At 43.8% G+C, this 13695-nt stretch overlaps 2 protein-coding genes across 2 annotated transcripts in view; one reads left to right on the top strand and one right to left on the bottom strand.

The window, feature by feature from the left end:
* Window positions 1-13695, top strand: part of LOC139930186 (CD209 antigen-like protein D) — a 202084-nt gene that overhangs the window by 134104 nt on the left and 54285 nt on the right. The gene's annotated exons all lie outside the window — the stretch shown is intronic.
* Window positions 1923-13390, bottom strand: srp68 (signal recognition particle 68). The gene is made up of 16 exons (XM_071911577.2): window positions 13263-13390; window positions 12701-12767; window positions 11981-12094; window positions 10994-11189; window positions 10478-10560; window positions 9952-10061; window positions 9712-9791; window positions 9076-9216; window positions 6787-6885; window positions 6537-6601; window positions 6100-6253; window positions 5426-5520; window positions 4893-5022; window positions 4603-4678; window positions 4426-4478; window positions 1923-3982 (listed from the first exon to the last, which is right to left on the bottom strand). The coding sequence occupies exons 1-16, from the start codon at window positions 13348-13350 to the stop codon at window positions 3755-3757; spliced, it is 1779 nt and encodes a 592-aa protein (XP_071767678.2). The 5' UTR covers window positions 13351-13390; the 3' UTR covers window positions 1923-3754.

The raw sequence follows: 13695 nt of genomic DNA, 5'->3' as shown, positions 1-13695 counted from the left end.
TCCACAGCCAACAAATCAAAAATTGGAGAAGGGCCAAAAAAAGATAGTCCACTACATAATGCCTCCATACACAGCCGTGATTGGAGACAGCTCCATACGTCGCATCCGTGCCAAAGCCAGAGACGTGCGAGCCGTTCAGGATAAGGGCGTCTCTCTGTAGCATATCAACAAAGGGAGAGCATGGCGAGGAATGCAGCGGGGCAGCTTTCATTGCAACAGACTGGAGAGGGGAGCAGAGCGGGGAGCACACATTTTTGATAAGCCCGGTCATACGGTGTTTCTGGGTGCGTCCGCTTGTCAGGCATGGGAGATTTTGATTTTAGATGGCAAAAGATGCTCTCTCTGTTATCGGAGGAGATATTTGGGAAGCATATTCAGCTAGAATGCAAACAGCCTAAAGTGAAACCTCAGCTTTAAACAGTATCAATGCCATCAAGGCTGATATTTCTGCCTTCAACTCCTGCCAAGTAACCTGTGGCTGTGAAGCTGCGAGGAAGTGATCTGCTTCTGTTTCCTGACTGAATATTTTTTGGGGGGAGGGAAGATGTACTGATCCTGTTTAAATGTCAGAAGAGAAACCTCTCACTTATTGACTGCATTGACAAAAGCAGTTTGTGTGATATACTTTCTCTCATGGGTTCTTCTTCCTCGGGGGCAGCAGTAGCCTGAAGGTTTGAACCAAGCTTGGAACGGGAGCATCACTGGTTCAATTCAATCAATAATTGATAAGAATCAGGGGGCAGGGGGAAGGGAATGAGAAACGCTCTCCCTTTCTTTAATAATGACTCTTGAAATACCCATTGAGCAAGGCACTGAACCCCCAGCTGCTCCTCCTTTAGATAAAACATGTGTGAAACATTACATAGAAACACCTGTAAATCTAGATCTAAGGTTGCACCCAGGTTCATGAGGGCTTTACAGGTCAGAGATGTAACTGGAGGACAAACCTCACTGGGCTTTAAGTGATCAGCAAAATCTTACAGTTGGGTTTTATGGCCCAGTATTTAGAGATGAGGGCGAGGTAAACATGGCGAGAAATGATCCTCATGCTGCCATATTCCTAACAGCAACAAGAGTAAGGGTGTGTCAGATTGTCTCATTCACTGTACACACAACAGATATAAACACAGGATGGTTGCCTGGTTCATAATAAATCTGATGTGACAAAACCTAGAAGCTTGTACTTTCCCCCCCCTTTTTTTAAAGTGCTGTTTAATTCACATAAGAATGTAATGGGTGTCAACAGAAAATAAGCTGTTTTCATCAGCCTGTGTGGTTTTAGCAAAGGAATGGTATACAAATCTTTCAACAACATTCATGAGCAACTCATTCAGCTGTAAGTAAGCGGTACTGTACATGTTATCACCACCGTCTCTTTAAGTCTCATCCTGCAGATGGCTATTTATCTGTTTGGAGTGACAAGGAATGTGAAGAGCGAAGAGCGATGACAGGCTGCAGATAAGACATCAGGCAGGGAGGCCATGAACAGGGGGGGAGGGACAGCCAATTCATTATTATTAAAAAGATACTTGTGATATTGTGTTGTTGAAATGTAGCGCCAAGTCTCGCCGGATGCCCGCCAGTGTTAAAGTAACAAAACACACCTATGCGACTCATTCATTCCTATGTAAATGCATATACAGCAAGTAAAGCCAAACACACTCACACCCTGCTGAGGCATCCTATGCACTCCTCGCACATCCACACCCAAAACAGAACTACACACACACACACACACACATTAACTTGTGCCGCTAACAAATCACTTTTTATGTTGTATAAGGATTTGCTTCCTTGATTTAATGATTTTAAAAATACATCTAACAAAATTGAGGATGGCAGTTTCCATTTGAGAAGTGAATGAAGGAGGGTAAGGTCAAGGATGGAATAAAAAAAAAGACAAGATACAAGCAATGTTTGGTGCAAATGTGTTTTTAATTAAGAGGCCTGGAAACCAAATCAAATCATACATTCTTATCAGTCATTTCATCGCTGTTTCAGTTCACCCTCTCTCTCATTTTCCAATATTACTTATGAGTAATAAATCATTTCCCAGGCCTTTCGAGGTAAAGTGCGTGGAAGTACTCCAGCACGCCCGACTTAACCCTGTTTAACACAGAACACTGGAGGAGGGAAGAAAATAAAAAAAAAAAAATTAGTAAAGCTTACATTAAGAGTGTGTAGTGGGTAGGTGTGACACTGAAACAGTCCTCCAGCTAGCGTATAACCAGTTATCACAGGCGAATGAGGTCAGTTGAGGATCTTCAGAAACAGGTGGCTTTGGTGTGGGGATACGACTGAAGAGGCGATTCACATTACTGACTGCCGAACCGTTTTTCAACAGCAGCGGATCACAAAAGTTTGTATTTCCTTGCACTTCCATATTCCTACAGAGACTCTTGTTGATAATGACCTTATTGACCTTTTGTACAATTGATGACAATGGACAAACAGGCTTGGTGGCATGGTGAATGGAAAGCTACTAAAGACTCTCGCCCAATGGCTGTCTATGTGTTCTGTGGCATAATGATGGATATGCCTCGGCTCAAATGTAAATAATGCATCAAAAGGAAAATATTACATATCTAACGTACTGTGCCTGCGATCATACTTTTCCTCCAACCTCAGTGTTGATATAATCGGCTCCTCGGCCAGTAGCGCCCTTGTAGATTGCACTTCCATGTGAAATTTAAGACCGATAGATAACTGGGAGTGCCTTGAAATCCTTCCATTTAGACAGTTGGACACCATTAGTATCATGATGCTCAGAAGTTCAAGCAGTTGGAGCGTTGTCTGACATGATAGCAAGTGTTGTGCCAATGGGTAGATTATTCCTCAACTTGAGAACTGTTGTGGATGATATTGTTATTTTCTACAGTTTAAAAGAACATTGGACAGTCCAGGTAAAGAACAAAAAAAAAAAATTCACACTGGGACTTGAGTGTTGGTAATGAGGTCATGTGACGGCATGGCTTTGTCGTGCGCCATCCTGTCCCTGCGCTTGTTAGTCTTCTGACACTATCATGATTGATAAAACGCATGGGCCAGGCTTTCTCCAACTACAGGCCAGGACTCAAAACGGATCGCAGGCTTATTTCTGGTGGTTCCCCACATTACATGAGCACTACTGTGTTTTATTAATCAAAGTGGGACCAAAGACGAGACTGCACTCACTAAATCAGGATGCTGGGTTTCAAAAGGTTCAAGAACCTTAACAGATAATTGAAACCTCTCTCATATACACACACACAAAAATGGAGACTTAATTACATGAAGGCGCTTACATATGTTGGAAAGAAAAATTAAAAAGCTAACAATTATGCCAAACTGGCTTAGTTTAATTTAACAGAATTATGAGATTGAATTTGGCTGTGTAAGCCAAAAGAACAAGGCATAGAAACCTGTAAAACTTGAAGGTCATAGAGCCATCTCCATAGCTCAGATGGAGGAGGGAGCCAGTATGCTAGGAGCCCATGCAGCCTGATGTTATTACTAACGATGGCAGTTAGACTTGGGTCATATTGCTACTTGAAACGGATTCAATTACTTTTCTAAGATCTTGCCTGGAAGATTGGACCCAATCTGACTGCCTCAAAATTGCCAACTCCGCCCATCTTGCACGTTAGGCAGTGAAAAGCAAACGCTAAAAGTAACTGAAGTGATTCTAACAACTGACCCAAGTCTGGTTGTTTGCGGTGGGACTGAGGGCCTTGTGGTCTTCCTCTGCAGGCCTTGCCAAAGCCCGGGGCTCGATTTAGCTGCCAAAGCCAAAGATGCCCTTGATGTAGCCGGTCAGGCCGCCCTTGCCCTTCTGCTCCACCTTGTCGTCCAGGGGCGGGAAGGCCACGTGGTTGAGCGCGAGGTCGAAGAACAGGGGCTTGCAGGGGATCGGCTGGAAGTCAGGGGGGAACTGGACCAGATTGGGCTGCTTGCCCACCAGGGCGGGGTCAAGCCGGAAGGTCTCCAGGCGGTCGCAGAGGCGCTGCAGGGAGGGGAAGGAGTGAGAAGGAGAGAGGGTAAAGGACAAACACCATCACATCAATATATCAGCCACTTCTCTGAATTACGCGAGAAGGAACTGGCTTCCTGCTTCTAGTTGCTCAAGTTGCAAAGGCCTTGAACGCCCAGGGCAACAATTAACTCTGCGGATGTCTGCAGACTGTACTGTCTTATCTTTTACACTGATGTAGTTAGTTTATTGTCTTGTATTCAAAGATATTTGTCCATGTCTGTTAAAGCGTGTTCTGATGTTTCTTTTAACAGCAGCAGCACAAGACAAATTTCCCCTAGAGGGACAATAGAGTTCATCTTATCTTAGTGGTGTGGAGGCACCAAAACTGTCAACTGATTCCCACTGGCTGTAATGAGGTTCTAAATTTGTACTTATTTTTACCAAGGACCATCATGATGTTTTTGTCCTCTTACCGTGTTGTCTTTCACCTGTTGCTGGGAGGGAACTTCAGCCGTCTCATCAGTGTCTAAAACAAACAAATGAACGCATAACCTCAGGGTCACTCACACACTCAAAACAAGCAGAACAGTAAAAAAAACAGAGCTGAAGTCTAAACATTCAGCTCAGTTCAGGTTCAAGTGTGCTCTCACCCAAAATGGCAGCAGCCTGAAGGGAATATTTCTCGGCGTTGACCTCAGCGATGAGTTCCTGAACATCAGGGAGATCCTGTAGGAGGCACAGGCACAACAGTTAAGTCAGTGGTGAAGTACAGACACCAGCACATGGTCACCAACACTGCTTTGATCCCATATCATTCAGGCAAGTTTCAAACTGTTCAATTCCCAAATACAGTTAAATAGAGAATCTTAATGCATGAATGTATGTGAAATTCGAAGAAGTAGAGAGCATGTAAGGTGCTGTTTGTGTGTAGATGATCAACCTTGAGACTGTTGTTGAGGCTCTTGGCCTTAGACTGGACCTCCCTGGCGTACTTCAGCACCCTCTCATACAACACCAGCGCCTCGCTCCACTTCTTCACCAGCACATAGGACTGGGCTATGAAGAAACACCTATGAGGGGGAACAGAGGGACGGGACAAAACATGAATCAAGATTTTTTTTTTTTTTTAAAGAAGGGAGGAGAGCAGGGACAAGGGGACAGATAGAGAAGATGCTAGTCTGTTTTTCAGAGAACTGAAGAGTCAATAGTCATAATCTAGAGAAATAAGAGATTACAAGAGGATAGCAGTGATGAGAGGAATACAGTGTGTGCATGTGTGACATGCTAACAGTTGGCAGCATTGAACATGCTGATTGTCTGAACAGCTAACTTGGCGCTACATTTCAGTAGTCACTGGTAGAGATGGTGCTTTATGCAGCCTTAAGAGTCCAATCATTATCACTATTTGAATCCTGTATGTAGCAGTTGATTGGGCGATGCAGATAAAGCATTTAAAATATGTGCGCGCCTGACCTGTAGGCCTTGTAGACCAGCATCTTGAGGGCCACCTCCTTCTGGAAGGTGTGGTCTTCCTCCAGACCCTGCAGGGTGGACAGCTCAGCCAGACTCTGGAGAGATGGAGGTTAGAGAGAGAGAGAGAGAGGTGGGAGAGGAAGAGAGGAGAAAGGAAAAGAAAGGAGAATGTAAAGATACACCTATGATAGTGAAACGAGTGAGACATTCACCCAAATCCTGCTTGAAAGTTACAGTTTGTTACACTGTGACAAGGAGGTGACAGAGTCCGCCAAACGAGGTGAAGTTCTCAGCCTTTACTGTTGAGACAGATCATACATCAACACAGATCAGCTCATCACACTTAGGAGCTGCTGTGAACCTGTGAATGAGAGGCTGTGACTAAGAGCAGATTCCTACTGAAGCGTTTATTAAACTAACCACTGCCACGTGCCACCATTATGGATGGAGTATTTTAGACTGAGGTGCAAAACTCATTAAACTTTGCTATGACATGAGCTTGGAATTATAAGGTTCTGTCTGCCTTTTTTTAGTCAAGTTATCCACATATTCATGATCTTCCAAATCTCAGACCTCCACTCCATGCAGACAGAACCTTCTAATTCAAAGGTCATGATATATCTATTGACCGGACAATTTTGTTCTGTCAGGTGTGTGTGTGTGTGTGTGTGTACCTGCAGGATGATGTCATAGAGGCGGATGAGGTCCTGTGGGCGGGGGCCCCTCTTGTTCTCGTCGGCCTGGGGTTCCTTCAGCTTGGCCTGCAGTGTGTGGGCCATGCTCTCGTTCCTCTTCACCACCGTACACAGCTTGATGTAGGTCAGGTAACTGGGAGAGAGAACAGCAAGGACTGAATTATTCACTTATTAAAGAAACCTCAGGGAGGAATAGTAGGGGAGGGGAAGAGTCTGCAAATAACTAAAAGCCAAATGTGTATTCAGTGTTATCACAGGCGAGAACCTATGTCTGTGGATGATGCGAAACGTATCGAAAGAGTTACTGCAAAAACAATTTAAAAAAACCAAACAGTTTTCTCTGCAAGATTTCTTGATCCATGCTTCAAGTGCAATCATAACCCAACACTTCTTGATGTGGTTGACTATTTTTTTACCTGTGCAGGAACTGCAGGTTGGACACCTTGCTACTGTCTGCATCAGAGCCCCTCTCTCTCTGCTTCTGCAAGAACAAGCAACATAAAAAAAAAACAATCTTCACATTCCTGTTTGTCAGCACTCATGACTATGAATCCGTCTGTAACTCAAAGTGTCACCAAAAAAGATAAGTCAACCCTATAACCCATACATCTCAACTCCAAAACTTAAATGCATCAACTCTTCTGGCCTCAGCCTCGCTCCTCTTACCGCCTCGGTCTTGAGTTCCTCTCTCACGGCCTGGATGGTGTCTCTGCACTCGGCCAGCAGGGTCTCATACAGATGCTCTTTGGTCTCCTCGTTAGCTGCCTGCACAACACAAACGCAAAATAAATCCCATTACTTGATGAATATTTGTGTTAATACAAAATGCTAGCTACCATTTCTAACTGCATTTACGCAATTTCTTTATATTTTGTACTCAGATTAGCACAACAAGAGTGACAAAATCATGATGTGATCAGTGCTTTATGTACAGCATATCTGCAATTTTGTCACTGACATGAACTGACAGACGACTGATGACTGGATTATATGAGCAACAGAGACAGCGATTCAGGTGCTGAATCTCTTTTTTCTCTCTCTCTCTCTTTTTTTTTTTTTTTTTTTTTAAACAGCAAACCTGAACTGTAGTCTCTGTTAACTGTTGAAGTTAGCAGATAAGACAAAATTGGGCATATTTACAGGGTCTCAATAATGTCCCCTGTATTGAGTGGTTGGACAAACAAAGGGGAAAAAATGAATTATTCAACTTTAGTTCAAACCAGACTCTCACATACTACATTAAATCAAATACCTGTGCTCAAAAACCTCTAAGCTTGTAGACACAATGGTCTGATTAGTTGAACCAGACTGTCGCTACACTTTCCACCCATTTAAAGCGACACTTTACACTAATAAAAGTCAATCATGCAGACACGATTAAACATTTCACCCTTTTTAAAAAGATACAACCGAGAGCAAAACATAAAGCAGGAATGTGATTGTGTCCGAGCGGCGGAGCCAGAGCTATGCAGCTGAGCAGGTTGCAGATGCATTCCTGTATACAGCACATCGGCAGTCAGAGGCTCTAGAGTTACACAGCTCAGGTCTGAATGAGAGGATTGTTCTTTACATCTCATATACTTTTCTTCCATCCACACTCTCACAATAGGCCTGTGTTGCCCTACTGTAATCCAGTTTATGGGGTGCAATATGGCAACATTAAATATCGCTATGTGCAAAATATATAAATACACAGGAGAAATGTCAGCCACTGCATGCGAGGAGAGGGAATGTTATCAAGTTTGGATGATGCAGCTCATGCATGAGTCAGTCAAAACGATGTAATATTTTGATAATGACACTGCTGATGTTGTCACATCTTCAAAAGGGGCAGAAAACTCTTAGGCAATAACACCGTGGAGAACAAGAGGAGGAATGTTACGAGAAAATTCCACGTAATGATGATTAATTAACAGGCAGGTTATAAGACATCTCTCACCCACCCAGAGGGTTGCTGTTATTAAGTGCCACATAAACTCATGCCAAAACCCTGGCAACGCCTAGTGCGACTGGCTCAACCTGCTGAGCATCTTCTGTTGCTCAGAGGGAGGGCTGGATGGATAGACCGATTAGAGGAGGGAAGAGCAGAGAAGTCTCCAACCGGGCCGATCTGTGGCCCAATAAGGCGTTTCCTGTCCCCAAAGGCCAGAAACTGATGATCATGTGTAACGCACAAGGAGGCTTCAACACTTACTGGATCATCCTCTGACTTTCTACTTTATAATCCAAGCGAAGTGGCAACCAAGTCTGCCCTTTTGCTGCTTTTATGTTTTTACTGCATCACTTGCAACGATAGTTAATGAGGGAATTATTGTATATTGCGCGTTAAGGCCTGCAGATGATAAAATACAGAAGGGTATATAAAAATGTTCATGTATGGGACATGCATGTGCATTTTTTGGGAAGAAGCTTCAAAGTGGCTTCCCAAACAAAGTCCGTCTCACCCACCAGTAGCTTAACAATGGCCTGAAACGCTACAGGTGAGCGCCACAAAAGGAACTGAAAGGCATTTAGCGATGCTGATGCTAATCTGTCCACAGAGACCTGCTGGGTGTAGTCCCGTATTCATGTGTGGGCTGAAATGCACAGAATGCAGTCATGCGATGTGAGGGGCTGCATGCCAGAGCCCTGAGTAGCTGTGGGTGTGACAGGTGTGTCTGCAGGGTGAGGCGAGCCTTCAGGCGCAGGAAACCAGGAGGGATCGGCATTATGGCAGTGGGGGGCCACAGCTGACTAATGTGGACAGTGTCACCTACTGCAAGTTTAAGGAAGTGCGCAATTTAAGTTACTACTGTTGTGAGGAAGAGGTGAAATGAGATGAGAACATTTTACCCCGTAAAACTGAAAATTTGGCGACACCTTGAGTCCCTTAGTGGTAGTGTTTTACATAACTACATACATACTTCTTTCATCTCTTTGTGACTTCAACTTGTTGAGGGCAAGGCAGCGACTGACCTGAGCGATGGTGGCCTCATTGTCTGCCAGACCCAGCAGGAAGATGCGGGCCTTGTCGATCTTGACCGGCACCGTGCGCCCCCGCCACTCCACCTCGCTCATGGTGGCCGCCTGCTTGGCTCTCGTCCGGGTGATCAGGGTCTACGAAAAAAAAAAAAAGTATGCATTATGAAACAGTGTTTTATGTAACATTATGGATTTTCCAATAAACAAGCACCAAGGCATACAGGACAAAAGTGTAAAATGTGTTTTAACATCCAATATCTTTGGATTTCACCAACTACAAAAGACAACTTTTATAAAATCAAGAGCGCATTTCTGCCCATAATTTACAAAGGTTAGGTCCTTTTTTTTTTTTTTTTAAACCAAATACACATACGCATAAAATGAAGTGCATTTAATTTATATTTAGAGCCAGCACGAAATGTAGCCTACTAGCCTACATACAGCTGATATTTCACAGAACCTTCCTCACGATGTCTTGGTTTTGTCTCAGCGTGTGCTTCCCATTTGAGTGACACATGCTACTGCATTCTATGCGGAAAGCACTTAAAAGTGTTTTTTTCTGGACTGCGAGGACTTGTACTATAATTTAAAATTCAAAATGCTTTCAATTCCTCAGTTCAGAATGTTCACCTCTAGCTTCTCAGCCATCATGCCTCCACCCCCTCCAGTCAGTCTCATCTGCATCAGGTCATTGATGGCATTCTGATCACCTGCAATCAGGAGGCGGGAAACAGTCACATATCATATACTGTATGTGTGTGTGTGTGTTCTGTGGGACATGTGCTGTATGCATGCTTGTGTGAGAACAGAATGGCTGTGAATGATTTACTGCAATGTTGATGGGATTCGGTTTGGGTTTGTAATGCTTACCAATGTTGTAAGCACAGTAGCGGATGTTGGGCGATATCTCCTCCACGCGCTGATGATACAGCACCGCCAGCTCCTCGGTGAAAGCACTGGCCAGTTTCTCATAGATGGTCCTGACAGACAGACAGGGCATTGACTGGCAAAGAATCTAATTTTGGTGTTGTGTGTGCTTGTCAACTGTTTGTGAATTAAAGACAATATTGGCATCAAGACAAGGTAAACTGACAGATGTGAGGTCGAGCTGTCCTTGTGCCATGTGTCAGTACACTCTCTACAGCCCTATTAATAAACAGGATAATAATAATAATCAATTTTTATATTGCTTTTTTTTCCCCCCAAGAACAGAATTTACAAGACTGATTTACAGAAAAGGGGATTTAAAAAACAAAAGCCATCCTATGTGCATTAAATCTCTTCAAAACATACAATACATTGGTGACTAAATATACAACGGGGCCAACTTCATATTCCTACACCGTATTAATAAAATCCACACCAGCCGAGAAAATGAAGTAATGTCAAAACTCACTTGCACTTGTTGAAGGCCTCCATGGCAGGCTTCCACTCCTGCAGCTCAAACTCCACCATGCCAGACAGGTAGGCAGTGTAGGCCTACAGTCAACAACATCAACCTCTGGTTAGTGGGCGTCTTAAGAATAAGGAGAGAAACTCGGGCTAAAATCACTGCCCCATGTCCCTTCAGTTGGATCCAGACCCTTCTAGGTTGAGCTGCATCAAATCCAGGTAATTAAGACTGGATTAATTAGTTTTGTCCATTACTCTACACGCTCCTTGGAATACAGTCATATATGTACATACAGTATATTAGGTTCTGTATATCGACAACGTCAATGATTTTGCTTCACTAGAGGGCACACAGTGACGGGTGACAAGAAGAATGGGATGGGACATGGGATGACATGACAAAAGTTGCGAACCCTGTTTGAACCTGTGATGTTGTTATCACATGGTATGCCACTTATTCCGTGCAGCCGCCAAGACAGTACTCTGAAATCAATTTAAAGGTGACCTCTCTCCTGTGTACCTGTGCCTCCAGTTTGGTCTTGGCGTCCACACAGGGGCTCTCGCACAGCTTCTCCAGCCTAACGCCGTGCTTGGCGGCCTTGCGCAGTCGGGCCAGCAGGTGGAAGCGCTTGCGGGGCTCGGTATTGGCCTCCTGCTTCAGCTGCATGGCGTAGCTCCACGCCCGCTCCGCCTCCATCAGAACAAGCAACAGGTACCTGAGACAGAGGGAGGTAGAGGTAGTCGCATCAGTTACGTACAATTTTACACTGTGTTTACACAATGTTTTTAGGCATTCCGGAGACATTCTTATCCAGAGCGATGTACAATGGGCACAACCAAGCAACCAGTAATAAGGAGCGGACTGCCAAAATGTGTCCAGGCAGTAATCTAAGTGGAAAACAACTGTCTCCCTTTGGGAATATTTGTTTGGCATCAACACACTAAGTAAAAATAGAGCAACAATAGTTATAATACTAAGTAGTAACAAAGAACAGCAAGATAGAGAATGAAGAGTGAAAAACACTTTTTTGACATGTTGAAATTCAGCCCCAACCCCATTTTCTTAGCAAGGCACTTGCCACATTATAACTAACCATTTTAGGCTGGCAGTATCCATTCATTTCTATGAGAAACACTAATGAACCATTTTTCAGCTAAACTGTAGTAGGTGCCTGTTCAAAAACCTTTTCTGACATATTGTGGTGAAGTGCCTGCTGAAGAAAACAACCCAAAATTCTAATACTTAAATAGTAAAGCATCCAATTAAGAATTTTGGAAGACTACTTGACTGTCAACTCTATTACATCTCCATTTGAATCCCATTTTAGGCCAATTTTGACCTAACCGGTCAAATTAGCAGACCAAAGCTGGCAGGCTAGGTTTCTTTGAAAATAGGCCATCACGGAGTCTCCATTCCCTTCTGACTCCATAATTGTCCATAACATCAGCCATAACATTATTGTGGTAGAATGCCCCGCCCAGCCTACTGACACCATCCACTGCTCACCTATTGTCAGAAAGCATTTCGACAGTAATTTTCTTCCCAGTGAACTTGTGTCTGTTGCCCATCTTGAAGCCCAGCGTCTTGCGCAGACGACGCAGTCGGCGGGAGCAGTATCCCCTGGAAGTAGTGATACAGACATGATTACATTACAATTCACAGATTTATTTCCAGTATGTTCCTTTATAAAAGTACTCTCCTAAAATTATCCACATCTTTATCCTCCTTTCAATTATGGCTGGTTCATCATCCGTATAGAATTTTTATTTGGGCCTATCTGAAACAGCTGAAATGCTGATACTGATAGATTGTAAAGAACACCCCAATACTTTTGGGAAAACACATTAGTTTCCGGTGGGTTTTAGTCCAGTGAAACAGGAGCACATACGTTTCACGTGAAGCACATGGCAATAGCCTCCTCCAAGCATAGTGCTTGTTCTTGAGGTACTAACCAAGAATTTTGGTCTGCTCGATAAAAAGCATGAATATTTGACAGACACTGATGAATGTTGAAGGCCCTCCCAAATCATCCAAGACCTTTGAAAATGTTCTGGACTGTCGTGACCGTTTTGACTGTTAAACAGCTTCAAGTTCTGCACTTCTAAGCATACAAAGATGGACCCTACACCCAGATAAGTCTCTGTGGCCATGGGGTCCACACAGTGGGGTAATGAGGCTCCGGAGGCAGCAGTCCTCACCACTGGACCATCTGTAGCCACAGCTCACCTGTATCTCTGGTAGTCTCCGTGCCTGAGGCCATGCTGCTGCTGGGAATCCTTGATGATCTGCAAAACTGCAATTCATTGTTAAGGGACAACCTTGGCTACAACTTGTTCATCACAGATATGGGACTCCAGGGGAAGTTTGTTATTCATAAAAGTGTGCTGTCACGGCATTTGATGGATAGATGGATACAGTACGAGTACACTGCTGTGACATATATTGCAGGTAACGGCAATGTAGCTAGAAAAACTCGCTGGTGACAACAGCTGGCAAAAGCTTTTAGCAGGGGAGTGAGCAAATGAACATGTGTATCGCTATACAAATCAATTCATATCCTGACTGCAACAATTAATGAACATTTCTTTGACAAACTACATAGGTTAACCCGCTTTTCATAATTGCTACCGACAGGGTAAGCCTGCTACACTATGACACGTAGCCTAAGTTAGCTATCCTCTAAGCTAGCTCGCTAATGTTAGCTAGCGTTCAGCCACTGTCGTTGGGGCAAAGACGCCAACTACCGCACACCGGGGCTGAGCGTACAGTCTGTTTTTGAGAAGGATACTTTCCAGTCCAACTCCTCCGTCCGTTGAATTTTCTTTATTTTCGTCCATTTTGGCTAATTTCGCCTCGTTTTGCTTGTCTGCGGCCATGTCCAAATGCTAACAGCAGAGCAGTACACATGCCCTGGAAGAGAAGCCAGGGACCAATGACTGTAGAGGGAGGGGCTTATGTATACCTACGCTCGCGAGATTTTGACCCATCATCGTCAGATATAAAAACATTTGCGACTAGCGCCCCTGCTGTTGGTCTCCTAAAGAAAATCTCCAATCATTCCAAGTATTTTCCCATTGAGAAATACACAATTTGGGAAAGGGAATGGGGTCCTTACCATGTTTCCATTGAGTATTTTTATAACTTATTTCCCATAGAAAATTCAAGCTTTCTCACAGAACTTTGAAAGCAGCACCAGAGGGAGACAGGACGAGTTTTCCCAA

Source organism: Centroberyx gerrardi, chromosome 3, assembly GCF_048128805.1.
Source record: "Centroberyx gerrardi isolate f3 chromosome 3, fCenGer3.hap1.cur.20231027, whole genome shotgun sequence".
Taxonomy (NCBI): Eukaryota; Metazoa; Chordata; class Actinopteri; order Beryciformes; family Berycidae; genus Centroberyx; species Centroberyx gerrardi.
The sequence above is the reverse complement of the archived record's forward strand: the minus strand, read 5'-3'. Positions and strand labels throughout refer to the sequence as shown.